This window comes from Thunnus maccoyii, chromosome 9 (assembly GCF_910596095.1).
Source record: "Thunnus maccoyii chromosome 9, fThuMac1.1, whole genome shotgun sequence".
In the NCBI taxonomy this organism is placed as follows: domain Eukaryota; kingdom Metazoa; phylum Chordata; class Actinopteri; order Scombriformes; family Scombridae; genus Thunnus; species Thunnus maccoyii.
The window spans coordinates 5,062,651-5,084,053 of NC_056541.1; the positions used below are offsets into that span (position 1 = coordinate 5,062,651).

Below are 21,403 nucleotides of genomic sequence, written 5' to 3' on the forward strand. Positions count from 1 at the left end.
TCTAGTGTTCATAATTTTGTATTTTATGCAGTATTAATGTTTATGGATATGTTGTATGACTTCTGCCATTCTGCCACCAGGTTGTGCCTTTTGGTAAGGTGAGAGTTTTGAAGCAGAAGTAGATTAGTGTTGACATGTTGCTTCAGGTAGCAGTGAGATGATGAAATATGACACAAGAAGTCCAGTTCAAGGGATAGATCCATGCGTTTTGTGATTATTCAGATGCCAAAACACTGCATAGCACTTTATAACACTGCAAATCACTATTTTACAAGCAACTAGCAAGTTTGTAAAGTCTGGAAACATGACCGCAAACATTTTTATATATATAATTCTCAAACACTGGCTTGGGCAACTATGGTTGTTTAAAAAAAAATAGAGCCATCATAATTATATTCTTTTTTTAGAAACTACATTAGTAGAACTGTTACACTGTTTTGTGCTCGATGTTTGTGTGATGTATAATTATTTGTGTAATAATGATTACTTTTTCATTTTCAGTCTAGGAACAAAATGTTCATGAACATGAGATGCTCTCAGGCCCTTCTTAGCCTTCCGGTGTATCAGCGCGAGGAGTCTTTTGAGTTCTCTCTCCACTGCCAACCAGCCAACATGTTTCTGTATATAGTATTGTAAATAACTTTGCAAATATATTTAACAGCCCGGTTTTTGTATGGTTCGATAGCATTTTTGTTTAATATCTTTCCCCCTGTTTCTCTTAAGTTAGGAGTTATGTCAGTGATTTGTATTTTTGTTTCTTTATGTTTAAATAGGTAATTTTAGGTTGATTAGCTTAGCCTTTTGTTTGTTGTTGCTGTTAACTCACCCTGAAACCACAACTATGAATTAACATTTAAAGGACTGCAAAATCCCTTGTTGCTGCTGTTTCTTAGGAGCTGGGAAGAGGGAGTGTCATTTTCATGTTGCGCCAGGGTTTCTCCTAGGCCGGGTCATAACAGGGTACCAGGGTCTATACAACGAAAATGTGAAATGATCCGATTGTGGAACCGTCTAATCAAAATGGCAGAGGACAGAATAAGTAAGAAAGTATTTATGTGGAGTAAATTATATAGTTCTCCATGGGCAAAAGAGCTTCACTCTATCTTTGAGGAGGTGGATATGCTGTATATCTATAGGAATAACCTGTGCTGTAATGTTAACTTTATTAAAAAACAAGCTTCTATTGAAATTTGAAGAAAAATGGTCTGAAAATGTTCTGTTAAAGCCAAAATTAAGAACATATATGCATATCAAACAGAATTTTGGCCCTGAATTATATGTAACATCTGGTTTATCTAGAGGCCAAAGATCTTTGATTGCACAGTTGAGAGTTGGTATTCTTCCTCTAGCCATTGAGATCGGTCGATTCAAAAATATTCCAGAGGAAAATTGTGATTTGGGTGAAGTGGAAAGTGAGTCCCATTTTCTATTGTACTGTACAAATTATGATGATTTAAGAGAGTTACTGTTTCATGAAATTGTTCGACTAAACCCTGAAATATTTGGTGTTCAGATGAGCACAAACTGGAATGGCTGTTTATTTTTGATGTATTTAAGTTTGCTAATTTTATCTCAAAAGCCTGGAAAAGAAGGCAACATAGATTGTTTAATAGTGTTTACTTAGACTTTTCAGTAATATATGGCAAGCTTCCAACTGTAATTCAGAATGTTTGTACTATTTAATGATGGTCTCTAGATCTGAAGATGAAAGATTTTCTTTTTACAATATATATGTTGTACTCTGGTCCTGGCTTGTTGGAATTCATGGTGTCTTGTAAGCCCATGCAGGCTGGGCATATAGTTGTATACATGACACAATAATAAAAATTTAATTCATTCATATATTTTTAAATTCTTCTGCTTCTCCCAATTTAAAGGCCCCTAATGATAGACCCACAGCAGTGTTGCCTATTTTGCTTGATTAGACCTCTACTTAGGAGTGTGTCGGCCTGTATAGACTGAGCCATATTTTGGTCTTTTAATTTTCTGATTAATTTGTGTAACTCAATATCGTCAAACTTTTCATCCTTTCACAATGCTGTTTTTAAGCTCTTGACTATTTCAGATGCAATCATAGATCTTAAGATGTTTTGTGACAGGTTGAAAAGCAAATTTCAACATCATCAAGTCTTGTGTGAAATGTGAAATGAAGAAATGAAAAATACCTCTTCATTTCTAAATTAAAATGAACAGTTTAATTATAAGTTAAATTATATATTTCCATGGTAACAAACTGCTTAGCGACAATGAATCCTTTAGGTTATGTAGCCTTGTTTAATATTTTTGTTTGTTTGTTTCTTTTGAATTGAATTGCAAAAATCCATCATAATGCAAGTGTAAATCTTTGACATACAATAGTTTTTTGTTTCCTAAATAATTTGATTTATGTGGGATACAGAGTATACTTACATATAGTCCATTACTGTATGCTTTACCAGAGACAGATCAGTAAATTAGAAAAAGGAAATTGTAATAGAATTTTTTTTTTGAATAAAAAAAAAGCAAGGGCACAGGTCAAAGAAAAAAAGCACCTCTTTTTACCGTTTTTTTTTTTTTTTTTTACTATTTTTTTTTTTTTTTTACATTAAATTTCAAGTTTTGCTGTAAAAAAACAGAAAGTTGCCTTAATTGTACATTCAGTAATAGGGTGTGTATTTTTTGTATTTTTACATAGAATTTAATGTAATTTAACATTCAAGACCATTAAATAATTGAATAACCCTGTTAAAAAAAACCCTATAATATTCAATTATATTAATTTATAGATTACCGCTTTTATTTTATGGTGAATATTTTTAATAAAAATAATTTACTGTGTTTTTATGGCATTTACACTTAATGTAGAAAAAAAACTAAAATGAAATTGTAAATTTCTTTGAAATAACTTTTTTTACAGTGTAGGTAAAATTCAGCAAGTGGTTATACATATATGATGACAAATCTCTCTAGTTCCACTTCAGTCTATTTAAATGTTGAATGGGTTTTATTTCTACTGATGAAGATTTAATTAGTTTGCAGATTCTAAGCATTAGAAATTGTTCTGAAATATATGGATATCATATATCTCATTTATCCTAATCCTAAAACATTTAAATAAGGAGATTCAGTCACAGAAAGAGTGCAGAGTCAAACTAATAAAGAAGAAGGTGTGTGTGTGTCCCAGTACTCACAGGATTGTGTTTTGTGATGTTCTCAAACTCTCCGAGGTCATTACAGTTTTAACTTAAGTCTACCTGAGTGCTGATGACTGACCAACATTATTCACCTTCTTTTAGATAATAAGAGCATGAGTGGGATTTCTCCTCCTGTGACAGTGATGATTTGACATTTAACTTCATGAAACGTTTGTTCCTTTGGTACAAAACTTACTTCATTGACGTAGAGTTGACTGTAAAGGAAGCTTTAGCACAGTGAATAATTTCATACGTAGAAGCCAGCTGAAGTCTCCGTCCTCACTATGCCAGTTATACCATCCTGTTGATGTTGACTATATTTCATCACTCAGCATGGCTGCCGTTACTTACTGTCTCTTGTTTTTTTTTTTACTTTTGCAGCAAAATAGTCACAACAAAATATCCCAAGAAAGATGAATAGTTTGCTCAAATTAAAAAAATACTGATAAAAAGAGTAAGAGGAATCTATTTGTCGAATATATGACATATTGAAATATGGTCTCACAGAGAGGTGCAATATTAAAGACAAGATTGATCAACATAAAGACTGTATGAGCATTATTCTTTACAACAGCACAGAATATGGCCAAAATTAGTGAACAAAATCATAACAAAGCATTTCACCTTTTTTTCTTTTTTTAGGTCCCTTAACTGTTGGATGAAAGTATTTACAGCAGAGTTTATTTTTTGTGTGAGAAGCTTTATTTACGTTATTTATCAGAATTGAAATTTCTTATACTATCAGGCTGTTGCCTAGTTAGCTGCTCCACACACAGATACTGATGGGGTATGAGTTCAATGGCACTGTGGTAATTTGAATATTGAAAGAGCTATGGTTCTCATTTATTTGCCTAATCAGATCAACTCAAGATTAACCCCAAAAAGAATTATTGTTTGATTTAAGGTAAGCCCAATCAACAGGCCACAGCAGCAGGGTTTAGTAACCTGCGTTCACTCAGCCACATCTTTCCAAAGTCTCTTCAACATGTGGTCACAATATGATAAACTAACTGCCAAGTTTACCACAATGTACGTAGATTTAGACTCTGTGTGAGCATCTCACTCAGTCTAATTTAACACAGCAGCAACAGTGAACCTGATCACTGAAGTGAAGCTAATACAGACGTATAAATGTTTAATCCACTGCTGCCTCCTGCTCACTCACTGCTGTAACCATGTTTAACATTGCTCTGCTCACAGGAGCAACATCGAAGCTTATTACATGATCTGATTTCGCTGTAGTGTGGCACAAAAATGTATGTTACATATTAGCATTTGACTTGCTCGGTAAGCCAGGCGAATGTATTGTGAGAATAGTGGGAGCATATGCTGTTATTCAAAGGTGGTTAATAATATTCCAGCCTTCAGAGGTATTTTGTATACTGCATGTGATATGTATTTTACAAATATGATATAGTCAAGTTTGAACTGAAGAGGAACAGAGTCTCAAAATGTTACATGAATTGAGTACAAATCTCAGATTAAATGTTGTGGACACACATTTTTTTAAATGATGAAAAGTTCAAAACCTTTTGAAAGTTGAATTACTTCCATTAATAAAGAAAACAAAATTAAGAGAACTGACAAAACATGTAGCGGAGACAAATTAGTGAGATAAAAATGGGGAAATGGTGAGCTCAGCTTACGTTTTGTGTTGTAAGTTAGCAGCTTTTTCTTTGGCAATTTGCTATATTTTTCTTATTGTCAACAAATCTCGTGTTCAGAGCTAAACCAACAATGAATTGATCTACTTATAGTGTGTGCATCCAAAGCCTGATATTTCTTATTGCTCTGTGCCATAAACCTCTGTTGTTGTCACAGAGTTATATTTTCATAATTGATAACTGTATTAAATAATGCAGTGGGTCTTTATTTCTAGGTAAGAAAACCCTTGGTGACCTCAGAAATGAGACAAAGGTTGCGTGACAATCTTTATTTCAAGTTGATCTCGAAGGAGCAGGTTCCCTCGTTAACCAACTTCTGCCCAACCAACTGCCTTCACTTCCTTTTGTCTTATTTGTCTGTCTGCATATGCTCATATTGGTCGCATGACCACACTGAAAGTTACATGGCTACCGCATGAGAGCATATTCATAACAATATTTTTTTTTATCATTACCTCACTTTCCGTGAACGTCATTGCAGAACCATTAAAAGTCATGCTGCCTGAGAAAATTAAACAAAATGATAATAAAAAGATGATAATGACAGCCAAGAGTCACGGTATTTCTATAAATGGAGCGGAGAACATTCCCACTGAACATTTTATTCTGTATTTTACAGTCAGAAAAGGTGCCAAATAGTGTGGATTTGCCAGGATTTAGGGACTGACATCATTCGACTGGATAACTTTGTCATCTGGTAGATTATTCCAAGTTTGGGCCCAACATGAAGTGTAAGTTAGTTTCAATGAATTTAATCAGATAAACCACAGCCTAGAGACATATCACTTACAAAATATTGATAGGCTATTCTTCCCACCTGTGGTAATATGGTTATTTAATGCTAAACTAAATTATAAAGCACTCCACAACAAATAGGCTAAGTCACTCACACCAGTACAGATGTAGACTCCTCATTTAAACCTGCAAAGCCAGTTTTATGGCCACTTGGCAGCAGAAAACAAAACTTTTGTCGACAAACAACATATTATCACAGTCTGAAGTTGTTTTTTTTGCTAATGTCTTAGCAAATGATCGCCTATTCACACGTCCAGCAGAAAAAGACCAACATTATCATTCATTTATGTTGTGTTTCTGGCCATCCAATAAATCTAATTGTAATATTCACACTCGTATTAACGTCGGGTGGGTGTCCAGCAACTCCTCAGAAAGTGTATCTGTCTCTTTAGCTGCTAAATGCTCTATTTTCTTCACCAGCTAGTTGCTAACTTTGCCTGTCTGTTGTTTAGGTAGCATACAGTGGATTTTTTTAGAGCTTTTTCAATTAAAAGAGCTGCCTGCTCCTGATAGAAATGAGGCTGGTAAGAGTAGACTGCTGGCTGGAAAACCAAAACAATGAGCTAAAATAGGCTAAATTGAATAGTAGAATTGGATGATATTTATCACTGGGCAGGGTTCATTACTATAAGCTTAAGGTTTCATATTACAAAAGCCATTTGATCCATTGTTTATATGAAAAATACTGATTGGTGCAGCTGTAAAATCCCCCTCCGCTGAAAAATGTGTTTTCTTTATTGTCACTTCACTTGGATATTTGAGCCTCACTGTGCAGAATGATGTATGTGCAGAGTGTCACACTAGAGGGCTGTTTTCACATTAACCTGCTGAAGAGTTTCTCTGTGAGCATGATTTGTGACTCACAACAAGCTTAAAGGTTAATCATGGTCCAGTATGCAACTCACACAAGTGTGACGTGGGAACGTGAAGCCTTAACTGCACACTTACACTGACAATAGACTTTTCAGTGAAGGAGGGACCTCTTTTGTCCAGCAGTTAAACTTTTGAAATGAACAATATTTGCATATTCGTCAATTCTGGATTTTTCAATAAGGAATAAATGGAAATTTTTAGGTTTTTAATGATACAATTCTAGAGGGGATCTTTTTTAAGAAGACCAGAAAAGTGATAGCATCATCACCATTACTCTCCAGCATTGTCATTATAACCTTTTTATGAGCATTTAAATTGATTTGAATGTGTTCTGCAAAAGTTCATGTTTGCTTGTTTGCTCGGTATACAGGTAAGGCGGTTGCCGTAGCAACCGTTTAACAACACAGACAGCGGGAAGATGGATTACAACACAGCCGGTCGTTTCTTCGATTCTGCAATGAAGTTTAAGGTCTACGAGGATTATCTCGACTCCAAAGTCACACCAATGGATTTATTTTACTTAGAGGTGAGTTTTACACTGTTACAAATATTTGACGTAAGCTCTAACGTTATAGATAACCTCTCCCCCAACGTTTGTACGCCAAGTCAAAACCGCATTCACTAAACTGAGAGATGAAGACACATTTAAGGTATCTCCAACAGTGCGCAGGGTTAAAACACTTTTTTTGATTTTTTCTAACTTACCAAGACACCCTTTTGAATTCGGCATATATTAAATCCTACATTACGATCTGATTAACAATAAACTAAATCACTTTCTTCAGGTCCGTTGCTGTGGAGACGTCTGTGCTGATAGCTAACGTTACTGTGGCGGAAGAAGACGTGGAGCAGGATAATCGTTAGTGAAAGTTGTTTTTTCACTAAGTTACATGCAGTTTAAACAGTTTAGTAGTAGCCGTATTGAACATTGCTTCCTTAAGATTGTGAAATTGTTTAATAGATGTTTTACAAAGTATGTCTCTGACCGCCGTTGAGCAAGTTAACACAATTGTCAAAATTATGAATGGAATCTGGCGTAGGATCCTCTTTTTACTCTAAACGACATATTTAGGGGCAACTTTACTACATTATGTACACATGTAAGCGTTTTCTAAATTCTCGTTGTTTTCTTGACAATTTTCCGTAGCATTCATAAACCTTTTCTACATTAATACAATGGATCTGGTGGAAGTCTTTGCCATGTAGGTAAGTTTGTTGTCGGTGTAGTTGTTTTAGTCATACGCTAGGTGGCAGTAAAACACAGGTATAGTCCTAGAGGTTTGGCTCACCACAGTCAGATGAAGACTGCCTAATTAGAGAATGTAGATAAATTAATATTTTTATCACTCTACACTCTCTGTCTCAGACCAAAAGACACCACAGATGTTTCTTGAAGTCTTAGTGAGTTCTTGGTCTAATGTTAGTGTGTGTGATATTCATGTTTAGTAAATTACTGTTTAGACATTTTGACAGTGTGGTCTCCAGCATTACTCTGGTATTGACAGCAATTCTCAGACTTCTGGTGAGACATTGGGACCGTAAATTAAGTAGTCTAATTATCAATTTTTCAGAAGCTGCAATGTATCCACCATTATTACTAAAACATGTTGACCTCATTCTGTCTTTAAAAGCAGTGATTTATTTAAAAAGATAAAAACATGTTGTTTTTTTGTTTTGTTTTTCTAAATAGGCTTTTAAATCAGCCTAAAATGTTTAAGATCATCTGGAGTTAAGATTAGATAAAATATAACTTGATTCATCTTGAGGGATTTTTTTCTGCCAGTATACATAGTATACATAGTAAAATAAAAGTATACCTAAGATACCTAAGAGATATTATACCTACACACACACACACACATATATATATATATATATATGTATACATATATATATATATATGTATACATATATATATATATATATTTAATAGTGGAATGAGATTGTCAGAAGTGGTTAAGCTGCTTTTCGCCCAGCAGATGGCATACTTGCTAATGATATATAGCCACCGTAGTGGCCACTTTGTTTGAACACCTGTGTCCACACAGAGAAGAGAACAACTCATATCTGACCTGATAATCAGCTGCAGTCAATCACTATCAAACTCATTCACCCCCGTGTTGTGACACAACACAGTCATCACAGGTCATCTAACCTGTGCAGTCATGCTGATAAGGCCTAAGTTCTGATAAATCCGCTAATTATAAACCAATTTTTCCTGGATGATGTTGTTTCAGACTTTTCACAAACTATGACTGTGTACTCAGAACCCTGAAGTAGTCAAAGAGGTTGCATTACAAAGTCACTACCTCCTTTGCCAGGATAGATGTTCTGGAGTATTAGTCCAGGTCCTGGTGTGTCGACTGTAAGAAGCAGCTCATTCAACTAGACTTATTCAATGAGCCTTGAAAATAAAGACAATGATTTTCAAGCCAATTTTAGGAACGGCACATGTCTGAGACTCATTTCTAGTGAGCCACATCAAAGTTGAAGGAAAATATAACTTTTCCACGCTGGTGCGGACACTACAGTCCTGGCTGCTGGGATTTTTGGGTAGTAGGACATGTGGCAGGAGCTTTGATCTGACAAGCCACAGGATTTGACAGCAAGATTGGGTTTTTAGATGATGACTTTATGGTTTGGCTTTAATGATGCTGGGTCTGCAAACAGTGATTGGAATAATGCAGTTAACAATCCCTGCTGAGGCACTGACACGTACATGCTCGCACACACACTCACAAAGAAAATGAATGCACCTGTGCATAAGCATGAAATCACATTAAACCCATATGAAGCTTGTGGTGTTGCAGAACAAATTCCATATTCTAGGCAGTGCAGTGAAAACACATTTTTATGTACAGAGCAGAATGGTGAGTAAATCCTGAATCGTATTTACTGACAAAATATTAAACTTTATTTGTCTGTACTTAGTGGTGGTGGGTGAATTCCCTTGCTCACTCAAAACCAGGGTGTTGGAGAAACTGGTTTTAGCTTCTCAAATATGAAGATTTACTGTCTTCCTCTGTTTTATAGTATTATTAGTATTAAAGTATTATTGTCTGACTGTGGTTCAGACAAATGAAGCCAATTAAAGACGTCACATTCACTATTTTCACATTTTATAGAGTAAATGATTAATTGAGAGTAATCCACAGATCAATCAGTAATGAAAATAACTGTTAGTTGCCGTCTTGTAAGTTATCTCACAGCATAGACCGCTGCCAAATTCAGAAATCTCACAAACGTTGAGAATCTCCAGTCCTGACTGCAGGCCCGTGTCACCTCTCCTTGACTGACTCCTCTCCTATTCTTTTCTCTTGCAGAGCAGGGAGTTGGCCCGCAAGCTGGTGGAGCACGGCCACAAGGGCACGGTCCTGAGCAGGGAGGAATTTGAAGAGAGGAAAGCAGCTGCTCAGGCTGCAGAGGCTGTGAAGACCAACGCTTCCTATAACAGGAGTCGGCCAATGTGAGTTAACTTCTCACCGCGCCCTCTGAGGTGCTGTCTGCATGACTAACAGGAAAGATAACTTCACACCCAACCACCATACAAAATGCTTGATATCAGGAAGCTCAGTTATATTCTGAAAATTCAATTTGGCTGTTAAAAGTCTGGAAGTTACTGTCCTCCTCTCTGCCTGTCTGTGTTAGTGTTCTGTGGTTTATTGACTTTTCATCAGTGTGAAAGAAGAATATTTCAGGCGAGTGGTCCTCAGTCTTCTCCCTAGAATGCGTTTGTTGTGCTGGAAGCTGGGAGCTCCTTGTGTATCAGTTTCTGTACTATTGTTCAGCCAGATTTACCTGCAAACCAGATATGAATTATCCATATTTTTTAAATTTAAATAAGACTTTCTTTACTGTCAAGGTGTTTTGCACATTTTTAAAATGTCTATTATTGTTACAAAACTATTATTTATATTTTAGACACAGGGTCAAAGCAAGACACTGACTAGCAGCTTTAGGACTGTTGTTCTGTAGCTCATTCTGACCTTTGACCCTCCTGTTTCTCTTGACTGGGAGGGTCAAAGGTCTTTGACCCTCATGTGTAACGATGGGACATTTCACAGCTGTGGAAAATTATTTTGTCCTTCGACTTGATTTGTCTTGATGACTGTTCACCTCACTAAACAGTAGACACATTCTGTTTATGTTACATTGCACTTACATGCATATTTTATTGGCCAATGACGCTGAATGATGTCACATTGTGCTGTGATTAAAGTTAGGTCAAACTAGGTCAAACTTTTTTGCCGGACGGTCCAGCATGTTTTTACCAGGGCCCGTCTGCATGGATACTTTTGCTGCATCAATGCAGTGATCTAATTGAAATGAATGAGCGGGCTGTGTTTTGATGCTGTCCCATTGTCAGTCTGAAAACAGTAGTGGTTTCCCATTAGACACACAAGTTCACCACTGCACTTAGCCAGAGCACTATTTTAGATGTGGATGTGTTCTCTCGGGTAGCTGCGCAAGCACTAGCGGCACACACACTTTCCTGATTTCCACCAAAGTTCAACTAATAGGACTTTGACACCAAATACGCACACATACATAACACTTGTCAGCTGAATGACCAATTACACTGTAGAGAACAGCCGAACAATCTGAAGGACCAATTACACTGTAGAGAAGGTCGGAGGAGTTATGCAGCTTATCCGTTCCTACTGGGACTTTGGTAGAGAATCAAGCATATCAAAATATCAAAGCCTGTTAACCACATCCCTCTTATTGGGTGTTAGTTGCTAAGTCAAAGTTTGAGTGAAGTTTTAAGATATAGACTTTAATTCACAATGTATTTTTCTTTCTTTCTTTGTTCTTTAGACATTAAATTCTTCTTACAATGAGCTGTCGCCGTAGAATCTGTGGAAGAAAATGTAAAATGCATTTTACATTTGACTGCTAATCAAAGATCGACAGGTCATAAAATCAGAATCTTCAGCCCGTCATCCCAAGAAAAACCACAGTATAGGTCATAAATTCAGTCGCCAAAAAACAACCTATAGTTACATTTGAGCAACAGACACCATCAAGCGGCCGTGGCAGTTCAGATGACGTCTGTTATAATGTGACAGATTTCCATATTCGGAGGTGGCGGGTTGCAAAAAGGTGGACTTACCTGCAGGAGACTGTTCGCTTCCTGCTTCCAGCTGCCAGTGTCATGTTTCCAACCGTGAGTCTGGACAGTTTTTTAAAAACTGTAACTACAATGGTCATGGTGCTTACTGTTGACATGACGATGAAGGTCCCAATCCATGATCTTTCCCTAACCCTAACCCTTCCTAACCCGAACCCTAACCCTAACCCTAACCCTAACCCAATCCATGATCTTTCCTTAACCCTAACCAAGTGGTTCTGTGCTTAAACCTAACCAGACCTTAACCACAGTGTCATCACACCATAAAACATCATTATTTTTTAACAGTGATTTGTTTACGGCATATTCAAAAACTCTCCTATGGGTCGTTCTGGAGTGCATGGTACAATCAACCTATGTGGTCGATTAATTACGAGGATCTTTTATAGTCGTATCTGGTACAGTAGCGATTTGAGCAGCTCAGTTAATCTTTTGTGATTTCATCTATAATAAAAGACAGGATAAATGTGAGTAATTCATCAAGAACATGTCCTGGTATGAATGTGGCTGTTATTTGAACATCTGTCTTAAATTCAGATCAAAAACGTTAATATAAACAAGCCGAATGACAAAAAGTACAAACTAGAGTCCTTTATAAACTGCCCCTCCTGAGGAAAGTCATCACACAGATATTGTTCTCATTCTTGATAAAGCCATGTGGTTGTGGTATCACCTTTGATGACAAGCCAGAACAGACTCCAGATAAGACCATTCACCACACACACACACACACTCACTACATACTCATACACTAAGGGGTTTTAGAGGTATCCAAACATTTACCTGCTAGGTGTTGAATTTGATTGAACCCTCAGATGCTTATCCAAACGTGCAGATGTCTCGCCGCTGTCCCCCCCCCCCCCCCCCCCCCCCCCACCCCACCGCCTCCTCCAAACGTCTGTGAACATCAGTGACACTGGTGAAATGGGAGCCTCCACACCTGCAGTTACAGTGATATTAGGCCACAAAGCCTTTCATCTTGTCCCAACAGGATCCAGGGAAATGTTGTACGGGAACACTGGGATGTTATATACACAGCAGTTTGTTCCGTTTCCAAGATCTACATCCGTGTCGAGGTTGTTGTGAAGTCTGTGATCCTGAAATGTGTGGTGTAAAGGTCACAAATTTGATTGGAATAGAGGATCAGATACTTCACTTTGACAACATCCAGTCAGATTGCTTTTGAAGAAATCCTCCACCGAGAACCCGTGTTATGAATATCAAACATTTGCACCCTGTGGCCTTGAAAAGTGATTCTGCAATGTCTGAAAAAAAGCATCTAGCTGTCCAACTTCTCAAACTGCTGCTGCATAATCCATTTTCTCCGCTGTTGATTAGAGGATACAAGGAGATGATAGAACAACACAGAATATCTGGCTATGTTTTGAACATAAAATCAATAGCAGAGCGGGGCTTGGCGATATTTTTTTGTCAGTTACTGAAATGTGTCAACAGTTTGCATCAAGTGTCTGGTCAGATTTGAAATCTTGTTGTCTACTCATCCATTGTTCAGATACTGTAGTTCCTAATTTGAATCAGAATTCTGCCATTTTCTATTATATATCTTGTATTGCTGCTTTATATAAGACATTTTACAAAAGAAAACCTTGATTTCTCTTGTTAAAAAGGTTTCATAGTAAAACATGTTCATATTTCTCAAGTTGGGTATCATGGGTGTCTGTACCAAAACCAAGTATCTGCACTAGTAACAAAAAAATTCAAACAATACCCAGCCAGCTCTAGTGGAGAAATGGATTATGTTGGGGTGGTTTAAGAAGTTTCTATAGCATAAATTACATAAGTTTTTATGTTTTTTTGATTTATTTTTTCTTTGGTTGCCATTGGAATCTGTTATAACCGTTGTGAATCAAAGATCACAATTTCTTAAAGCCCAAGGTGAGGCCACACAGTCCAAAACTGAAAGATTTTAAGATTTACATTAACATTCCTTTATTGTCATCTCTCAGCACTCACATACATTGAAAGAAAATTTGTCCTCTGCATTTGACCTATAGGAGCCGGGGACCAACTCCAGTTCTTTTTGCCAGTGCCAGTGATCAGGGGCACTGACGGGGGAGTATTAACCCTACCATAATTATTCATTTAACATTTTATTTTAACTTACTATCACATAAGACAAAGGAAACATGCAAATCCTCACAACTGAGAAGCTGGAATGAAAAAATCTTTGGCATTTTTGCTTGAAAAGTGACTTTAAATGATGAATCATTGATGAATCAATTTCAACTCAAACTCTACTCTGAGAGCCATTTGTCAAGCACACCAGTGGTGAATACTTTGATACTCAAAAGATGGATTTTCAGTTAAGTATTCCTTTATAAATTTACCTCAACCATTACAAAGTTACATTGAAACGTTTGAGTCCAAAATTAATGGAACTTTGTCTTAACCAGGCACATGTTCAATGAATGTCAACACCACAAGTGTAATAAGGGTGCAGAGTTGTTTCCATTTGGCCTTTTTCATATTAAATTTTGACATATATAGAACATATTCATTAGAAACAATGGGAAGACGGATTTTATCACTAGCTGCTTTCCATCAGCCTTCCATCCATTTTATTTTGAATACTAAAGCACCTGTTTCTAGAAATTAAATATTTTCAAATAGAAAATAGTCCCTTCTGGTTCTACTTTTATCTGATTTTTTTTTATCATTATTAATTAAGGAGTAGCTTGCGTTTTCATCAGTGCTCTTCAGTAGACAGATGAAAATGCTCCGTTAATAATCGGACGTTGCTGGGAAAAGCATCACTCATAACCGTTTTACAGTCTGTTGTTCTGAGCTGGCTGGACTGCAGCGAGTGGTTTTTGAATCCTCTCCAAGGTAATTAACCAGCAGTGTTATGTTATTTCAAAAGGAAAACACTTTACATTGGATGTGATCCTGTTCTAGGTAAGTGATAGCTTTCAGCAAATTAATGTTAATTTTTTATATTAAATTTAACCTTTAAATAATCATCTGATACATCTGCTGTCTTTAGAGTTTCTCACACTTTTCTCTCACATTATGTGACCTGAGACTGAAGTGTGGGTAAAGAAATTTAGTACATTTCACCTGCTGTTTGGATTATTGCTTCAATGCCAACAACCTGTAGGCGAATATAGGCTGACATATTTTTTTTTAAAGTATGGCTTTTGAACTAATTAACAGCTTTCATTGCTTTCCCACACTTGGGTATTTGAAATTTTTTGCGAAAACCCTTGACAAGACAGAAAAAAAATGCACAGCTTTTGCAGGCCCTTTCCATCAAAAGTGGCAAGTTTGAGCTGTGTCACCTTCTCTGTTAAAATGCAGATTGCTATTTCCTTTGTGGTTTTCTGATTGGACTTCCACCAAACTGACCCCATGACCTCCTGTTATGGTCACATTGTGAAAACACGGGGCCCTGGGATGCAATGTACCACCTGCGAAGGGGCTAAGCACAATCAGTACAGTGTTCTGAAAAATTAGTGTGGTCACAAAAACTGGCAGCTGTGCGGTAAACAAACTAAATGTAGTTCTTCTTCAGCTAGCAAAAAAAAATCCAAATTACAGAAGTGATGTTATGGAATAAACATGCATTTGGATTTGCATTTATTTGTGCCCCTTTTCAACACATGGTAATCTGCTTTTCAGAACCTTGTATTTCCCCTAAAGAGTTTTGCACCTGCATACTTATCCACTCATGGCACTGGGTAGCCATGCTGTTTTGGGAATGCCTTTTGCCTTCTCTGTAGGCCTTAACCTATGTCTCCCAAGGCATGTCTTTTTTCACTGTTCTGTCACTACTCTGTGTTTTTTTCCCCTTCCTTTCTCTTCTTTTCAACCTCCCTGTGCTCTCTTGGAGACCTTTAGTGCCTGCAGGTGTATAAATAGAGCTGTTTTCAATTATGGGCTAACCTCGCCTGTAGCGTGCATCTGATCAATGAATGCCCCTGCACCTGTGGTAATAAAATACCAGGGGAGTGGAGATAGTGCCGTGAATGCTAATCAGATGTTGCCCTGTTGTTGCCCTAGTCTCATTCTTAAGGACAACATACTCCTCCTGACAGCTTGGCTGTGAAAGGGGGGCTTTGCCAGCACATCACAAAAAAAGACCAAACAAAAGACCTGGTGCTCTCATCAGACCTAAGTGAAATTCAATACGTGATTGAAAAAGGAAACTTGAATGAATGGGATGCTTAGTCAGTTGTGCAGTTGTTTGGTTTGGGGGAAGCCAAATGGGTAAAGTCAGGATCAACAGTTGCACAAGAACAGGGTTGGGTTGTGATAGTCAGCTTCAATTTTGGATCTGATCCCAAGTTGGTAAAATATGCAGAATTGTTAAGCTGAATCTTTTATCTATTTCATCTTTTTTTTAATTAGTAAAGAACAATGTATAAAGCACTCAGGTAAAGAGCAAATGTAATCTATCAGACAAAACTCGAGTTTTAGTTCTTTGATAATCAAGTTTTGATTCTTACGGCTCTATGGATGTCAGTGTCACTGTAGTCCAGACTGAGATGTCTCAACAACTATTGCATGGATTTCCATCAAATTTTATGAAATCATTCATGGTCCCCAGGTGACCAAATCTTAATGACTTTAATGAATAATGTTGCTTTAGTGCCACCTTGATGTTGACGTTTGTGGTTTTGAGTGGAATGTCTCAACAACTACTAGAGAGATTGTTATGAAATTTGGTACAGATGTTTATTTTTTTCCTCACGGTGAATTGTAATAACCTTTGTGATCTGTTAGCTTTCCCTCTCACATAATCATCATTTCAAATTTGATTTTATTATTAATATAGTTTGGGCTAAATATCTGCAAAACTAGTGATATTCACATAAGTCTCAGCTATACTTAGTGTTCAATGCTAATTAACAAACTATGATGGTGTCAGAGCTGCTACCACAGCTGCTAAATTATTATAAACAGATTACTAATGTAATGTTATTACTTAGCTACTCACATTTTTTTGAAAACTAAACCTAAAGAAATCTGACAAGTGGAGTCAGTACTGGATTCTGATTTAATAGTGTTTTGTTCTTGAAGTGACATAACCAATCAGGCTTGTGTGTCCATTTGTCTCAAAGGCGTAGTGTCATATCTTATCATAAATACTTGTTTTGACTTTAGCAGGACCTTTCTCCTGCTATTATATATTCTTCACCACTTAAACCTCTCAACCTTTCAGATGGAAATTGGAAAATGTGTTCTGTTCAGCACAAACAAAAAAAAAAAAAGTGTCACATCCATATTATAAGTCCTGATAGTCTCAAGTTTTTATCTTGCTTAAGCATAACATTTGATATAAAGTAAGAGACAAACAAAGGGAGCAGGGGAGCACTGCTGAGCAGACGTGAGGCCTCTGCTTCCTCTCAGCTCCGGCTCTGGCTCGGGCCCAGAAGTCCATGTCAGCATATGTCCTGACCTCGCGTGCTCACGGCAGCCCTGCGAGGTTTCCATCAGGCTCCCCGCGATCTCCCCACAGTCCAAACCACAGCCATGCTCATTGTCCATTGTGCTGCTACGTTTTTACAGTCTGCCTCAAGAATTCTCCGCTCTCTAACTCTCTACTCTATATTAAAAGTGAGCTATCACTTGCTGTGCCAAGTAAAACCAGTGCCACGAACACGCACAGTGAATACATTTCACTGCGGATCCAACCTCCAGATGCTTAGCAAAAATAAGATTGTGGATGTGACTGACATGAGAAGCCTCACAAAGCTGATCCCAGCCTCGTTTTTAGCGAGCCAAACCCCCGCCACTCTCCACGACTGCTACTCTGGCGAGGGCCCTCAGGCGACGAGGTTTTGCAGTCTCTATTACATGTGCTGTCAAGCCAATTGCCTTCCTTGCACTCTGTGATTTTGGACGGGTGTGTAACTTTGGAGCTCTCCCCTGCAAGCTCTGTCCAGAGACACACATCCTGCCAGGCTTAAGCTTGCCACCACATCCCACCACGCAGCACATAGATCAACATATACGCCACTTCGGGACCAGCTGGTGCAGCAGTTAATAAATAACAAGCTGTCCTTTGACCTGGATGTTTCCACGTATTAGAAGTCATTGCATATTTCATAGTAATGACTCGATTTAATGAAGCATCTGCCCTCACTCATCGGCTACATTTGATATGTGAGACAACAAAAAAATATGATTTATCTCGACAAAATAATCTGAACTCCACGTGACTAGCTTGTTCCAGGGCTTTCAATCGCATCAATTGCAAGACAATAAGATTTTGTTTAGATGTGGTCTGACTGATCTGATTGGTTGAAATACATTTTGTGTGCATTTACATCTTGCATAATTTTTTTTCTTTCATATGTTAATGATAAACATTTTAATCTGCAAGCTACCCCGTAACACACAGATGTAAGGTAAGGAGAGTTTGGAATTGAGAATCGGTTAAAAATTTGAGTCACAGGTTTGTAAGAACATCAAGAAAAATACTTATTCAGCCAAATTCCAATTAGGGAAGTTGTTTTGTTTTTACCGGTCTATACAGTTGTACATACAACATTCTAGCAGAAATTTCAGACTTGAGACTTTTGGCTTTTGAAATATTTAGAATGAATCACTTCTCTCAGGACAGATGGGTTTATAAAAAACAGATTAAAAGTTTAATCCAAATCGGTTTACTCTTGATTTATAGTGATTTATTCTATTTTACATCATATAAACCTGGTGACTGTCATTTATAATGAGCTTCTGCAACACTAAATGACTTATTGAGGATTCTTTCACTTTTACCTCTCACATCCTTCAACCTCAGACTCAGTCGGTTTCTGATGTTAAATCATATGTCATGGAAACCGTCTGGCCTTTACCCACACCCAGTACCCTGTAGCTCAGTGCCCCTTGATGAAGGGGAGGAAGTGGTTTCCACATCATATAGCTCTTAACATCAGGCTATCAGACTGCACTGTCATCTTCTCCTTTGTACTTCTAAGTGCTGTAGATTGAGGATGAGCGTGATGGATTAATCAGACTGTAAGGTTCTCCTTCAGGCAGAGGCCTCTCTTGCTGAAACCTGGTGTTTACTGCCACCACTTTTTTTTAAATTGATTTTAGAGTGTAAGCATGACTCTATAGTTTTGTATAAGAAAGTTCAGCTCCAGCTTGTGAATAGTTGCAGCAGTATATAACCACTAATTAAAAAAAAAAAAAACTTGTAAGAATTTGGTTGCTAAGGAAATTCTTTAGTAATCAGCAGTTGAAACTACTTTTAAATGATTTCATAAGTGTTGCTTTTCATTCAATTGTAAGCTAATAAACTGATGAGGAGGAAACCACACTGTTAACATGTGCGAAGCAGGCATTCAGGGATGATAGCTTGCTCTTAATTTAGGACTTACATTGGAGTAGATTTTTTTTTTTTCTAAAACTTTGAAGTTTCCTGTAGCTCTGTCCAAATCTACACACCAGAGTCGACTTCAAAACATGAACCTGAATCATTACAGCTCTTTCACTCTGTGTTTGGCCTCTCAATCACTGAATACAACAGAGCTCTACTCCATGTTGTGTCTCCAAATAGAATACATCCAGTTTTCCTCAATAAGAACTCATTGTGTAAAAGATGACAATGATTCCTTTGATCCACATTCAAAAATACACACTTCTCAGGCAGGCAATGCGCAATGTGCAACCTTCCCCCAACCCCCCAAAAGCTAAGGTGGCCACAATACACAAAGAAGGCTCAGGTAGAATATCATGCGTAGCACATGTGTAACTGATACATTCAGTTCATTGTAATCAGAGGTGACAGAGGATTTTAGAAAAAGCCCAAAATAAAGTAAATTGTCATGCTGTGTGGAATTTCCCTTGACGTCCACCAGCCCAAAATAATATTTTCCATAAGATTCATTTTCCCAAGCACTCTGAGGAAAAATATTCTGGTACAGTATGTGTTGTTTCATAAGAAATCACTGTATTATTGAAAGTTCCCATCTGCCATACTGTTGAAAGCTGCAAGCTAATGAAAGCTTCAATCTGTTAATCTATCTCAAGAATAAAAGAAGAAATTATTTCAAAGCACAACATCTGTTACCCGTCATGAAACGAAAATCTCTCGGAAAACACTATTTGTCCAGTCGCTGAATATTTATTTGCAAAACGAACCCTACAAATTAAGGAGGAATGCTAGCCTCCCATTCTGCAAAGAACTTTTTAATGACATTCCATTAATTATGCTGGGAATTATTTGCTGTTGCAAATTTTTGCACTTGTGAAAGAGGACACAAGTTTGTGCAGATCAAATTTGTTTGGCATGGGTGATGAAATTGCTACAGTACAGTATATTGAATTTCTTTATCATTCCCTGCAATAAGTATAGTTTTTCCTCAGCTGTGCAAACACTAAAAGGAAATTGTCTGATGAGATCAGAAGGGAGATGCATCATTCCTCAGATTGTAGGTCATTAGGGGTGAACACAAATTCAAAAGTGAAGGATGTGAGTATATTCAGTAGTAAACACATGAAGTGCAGAGGCCTCTGAAAGGGGAAAGTGTAAGCAAGAATGCAGACAAAGTTTTTATATCTATAATCACATTAACTTTGTCAAATTAGCACAACCTCAAATGCAAATGTAATGCTGTGGATTGAAACTACTGTATATATTATTATATATATTACATCCCCTCACAAAAAGATCATGTAACAGCATGTAACAAAACCATGAAGTGCACATGAGATCATTAGCGAGTCATGTTTCCATCTCATCAACGGTACTTACAGTTGTCATGGAAACTGCAGTTTTGGCGGTTGCAAGGAGCAGATAACCTAAAATTTTATTGATCAACCAAAACAAACCAGTGGAAACAGCCATCAGTAGGTGAGCAGTGATCTAGGACAAGGCTAGTTTTGAACTGGAACCAGTTTCCAAGTTTAAAAGAACAAGGCAGTTGTGCAAATTTGAGTTTTGAATTTGCTTATTTATTCCTGAAAGCAAACTTTAGTCCTGCTATGGTACAGTACACATTCTACCTTGCCAGTTACACATGTGAAACAACAAAGTTTTGAAATATCACTGTATTTTTTTTTTTGCAGAATAACAACAAAGATTGCAAGTTTCATTGGAAAAGTCAATTTGAGATAGAATAATCTGTACAAAATCAGATTCTAGTGTGCATTATGTATCATACAATTGTGATGATTCGTCTCTAATCTTCATACTAACCTTTTATAAATGCCCATATGGAGGATAAAAAAAAACAAAAACCATTTTGTTTAAGCAGTTGACTTGTTGAACGAGCAGGTTCAATTTTACAATTTCAACTATATGTTAAAAACTGTAATGGTGCCTAAATCTATACAATAGAACCATCTAAGCTGAAAAACAATCAAAATGCAAAGACATCAAATCCAGAACATCTGATAGGGCTACAGAGTGTAGATATTACTGAGGAAATGCTGGTTTAAAACAACAGTTTAGGAGGCTCACGGCCCAGGAAGAAGGCCCCTCAGCTCTGGATAAGGCTGAGTACATTACGCTGTGTTTATATGTGCATAAACACACTTAGAGGACAGTCACAGTGCCGGAACATCTGTTCACCCACAGCAGAGGTGGACAAAGTGTTACATAAAGCATGACAGGACTTTTTCACGCCATAGTTATAATTATTTATAGTTGTATAATCTGCGACATGAAGTTGATCAAAAGTGTTGCCACAACTTTCACTGACCTTAACTGACTGTAATGTAACATCTGTTAAGTCCAATTGTTATGACTTACTGTTAGCGTAACAAGGTATTGGCTCATTTACTGATGGTTCTCT

The 21,403-nt window shown here is 37.2% G+C and overlaps 1 protein-coding gene across 2 annotated transcripts in view; it reads left to right on the forward strand.

Moving 5' to 3' along the window:
- Window positions 1-6,805: 6,805 nt before the first annotated feature.
- cfap299 (cilia and flagella associated protein 299) overlaps window positions 6,806-21,403 on the forward strand; it is an 80,686-nt gene continuing 66,088 nt past the window's right edge. Inside the window, exons 1-2 of one of the 2 annotated variants that reach the window (XM_042422414.1) lie at window positions 6,806-7,031; window positions 9,829-9,971. In XM_042422414.1, the coding sequence (XP_042278348.1) occupies window positions 6,924-7,031; window positions 9,829-9,971 (251 nt within the window). In that variant the 5' untranslated portion in view covers window positions 6,806-6,923. The remainder of the gene's footprint in view (window positions 7,032-9,828; window positions 9,972-21,403) is intronic. The other variant, XM_042422413.1, reaches the window with a different exon arrangement.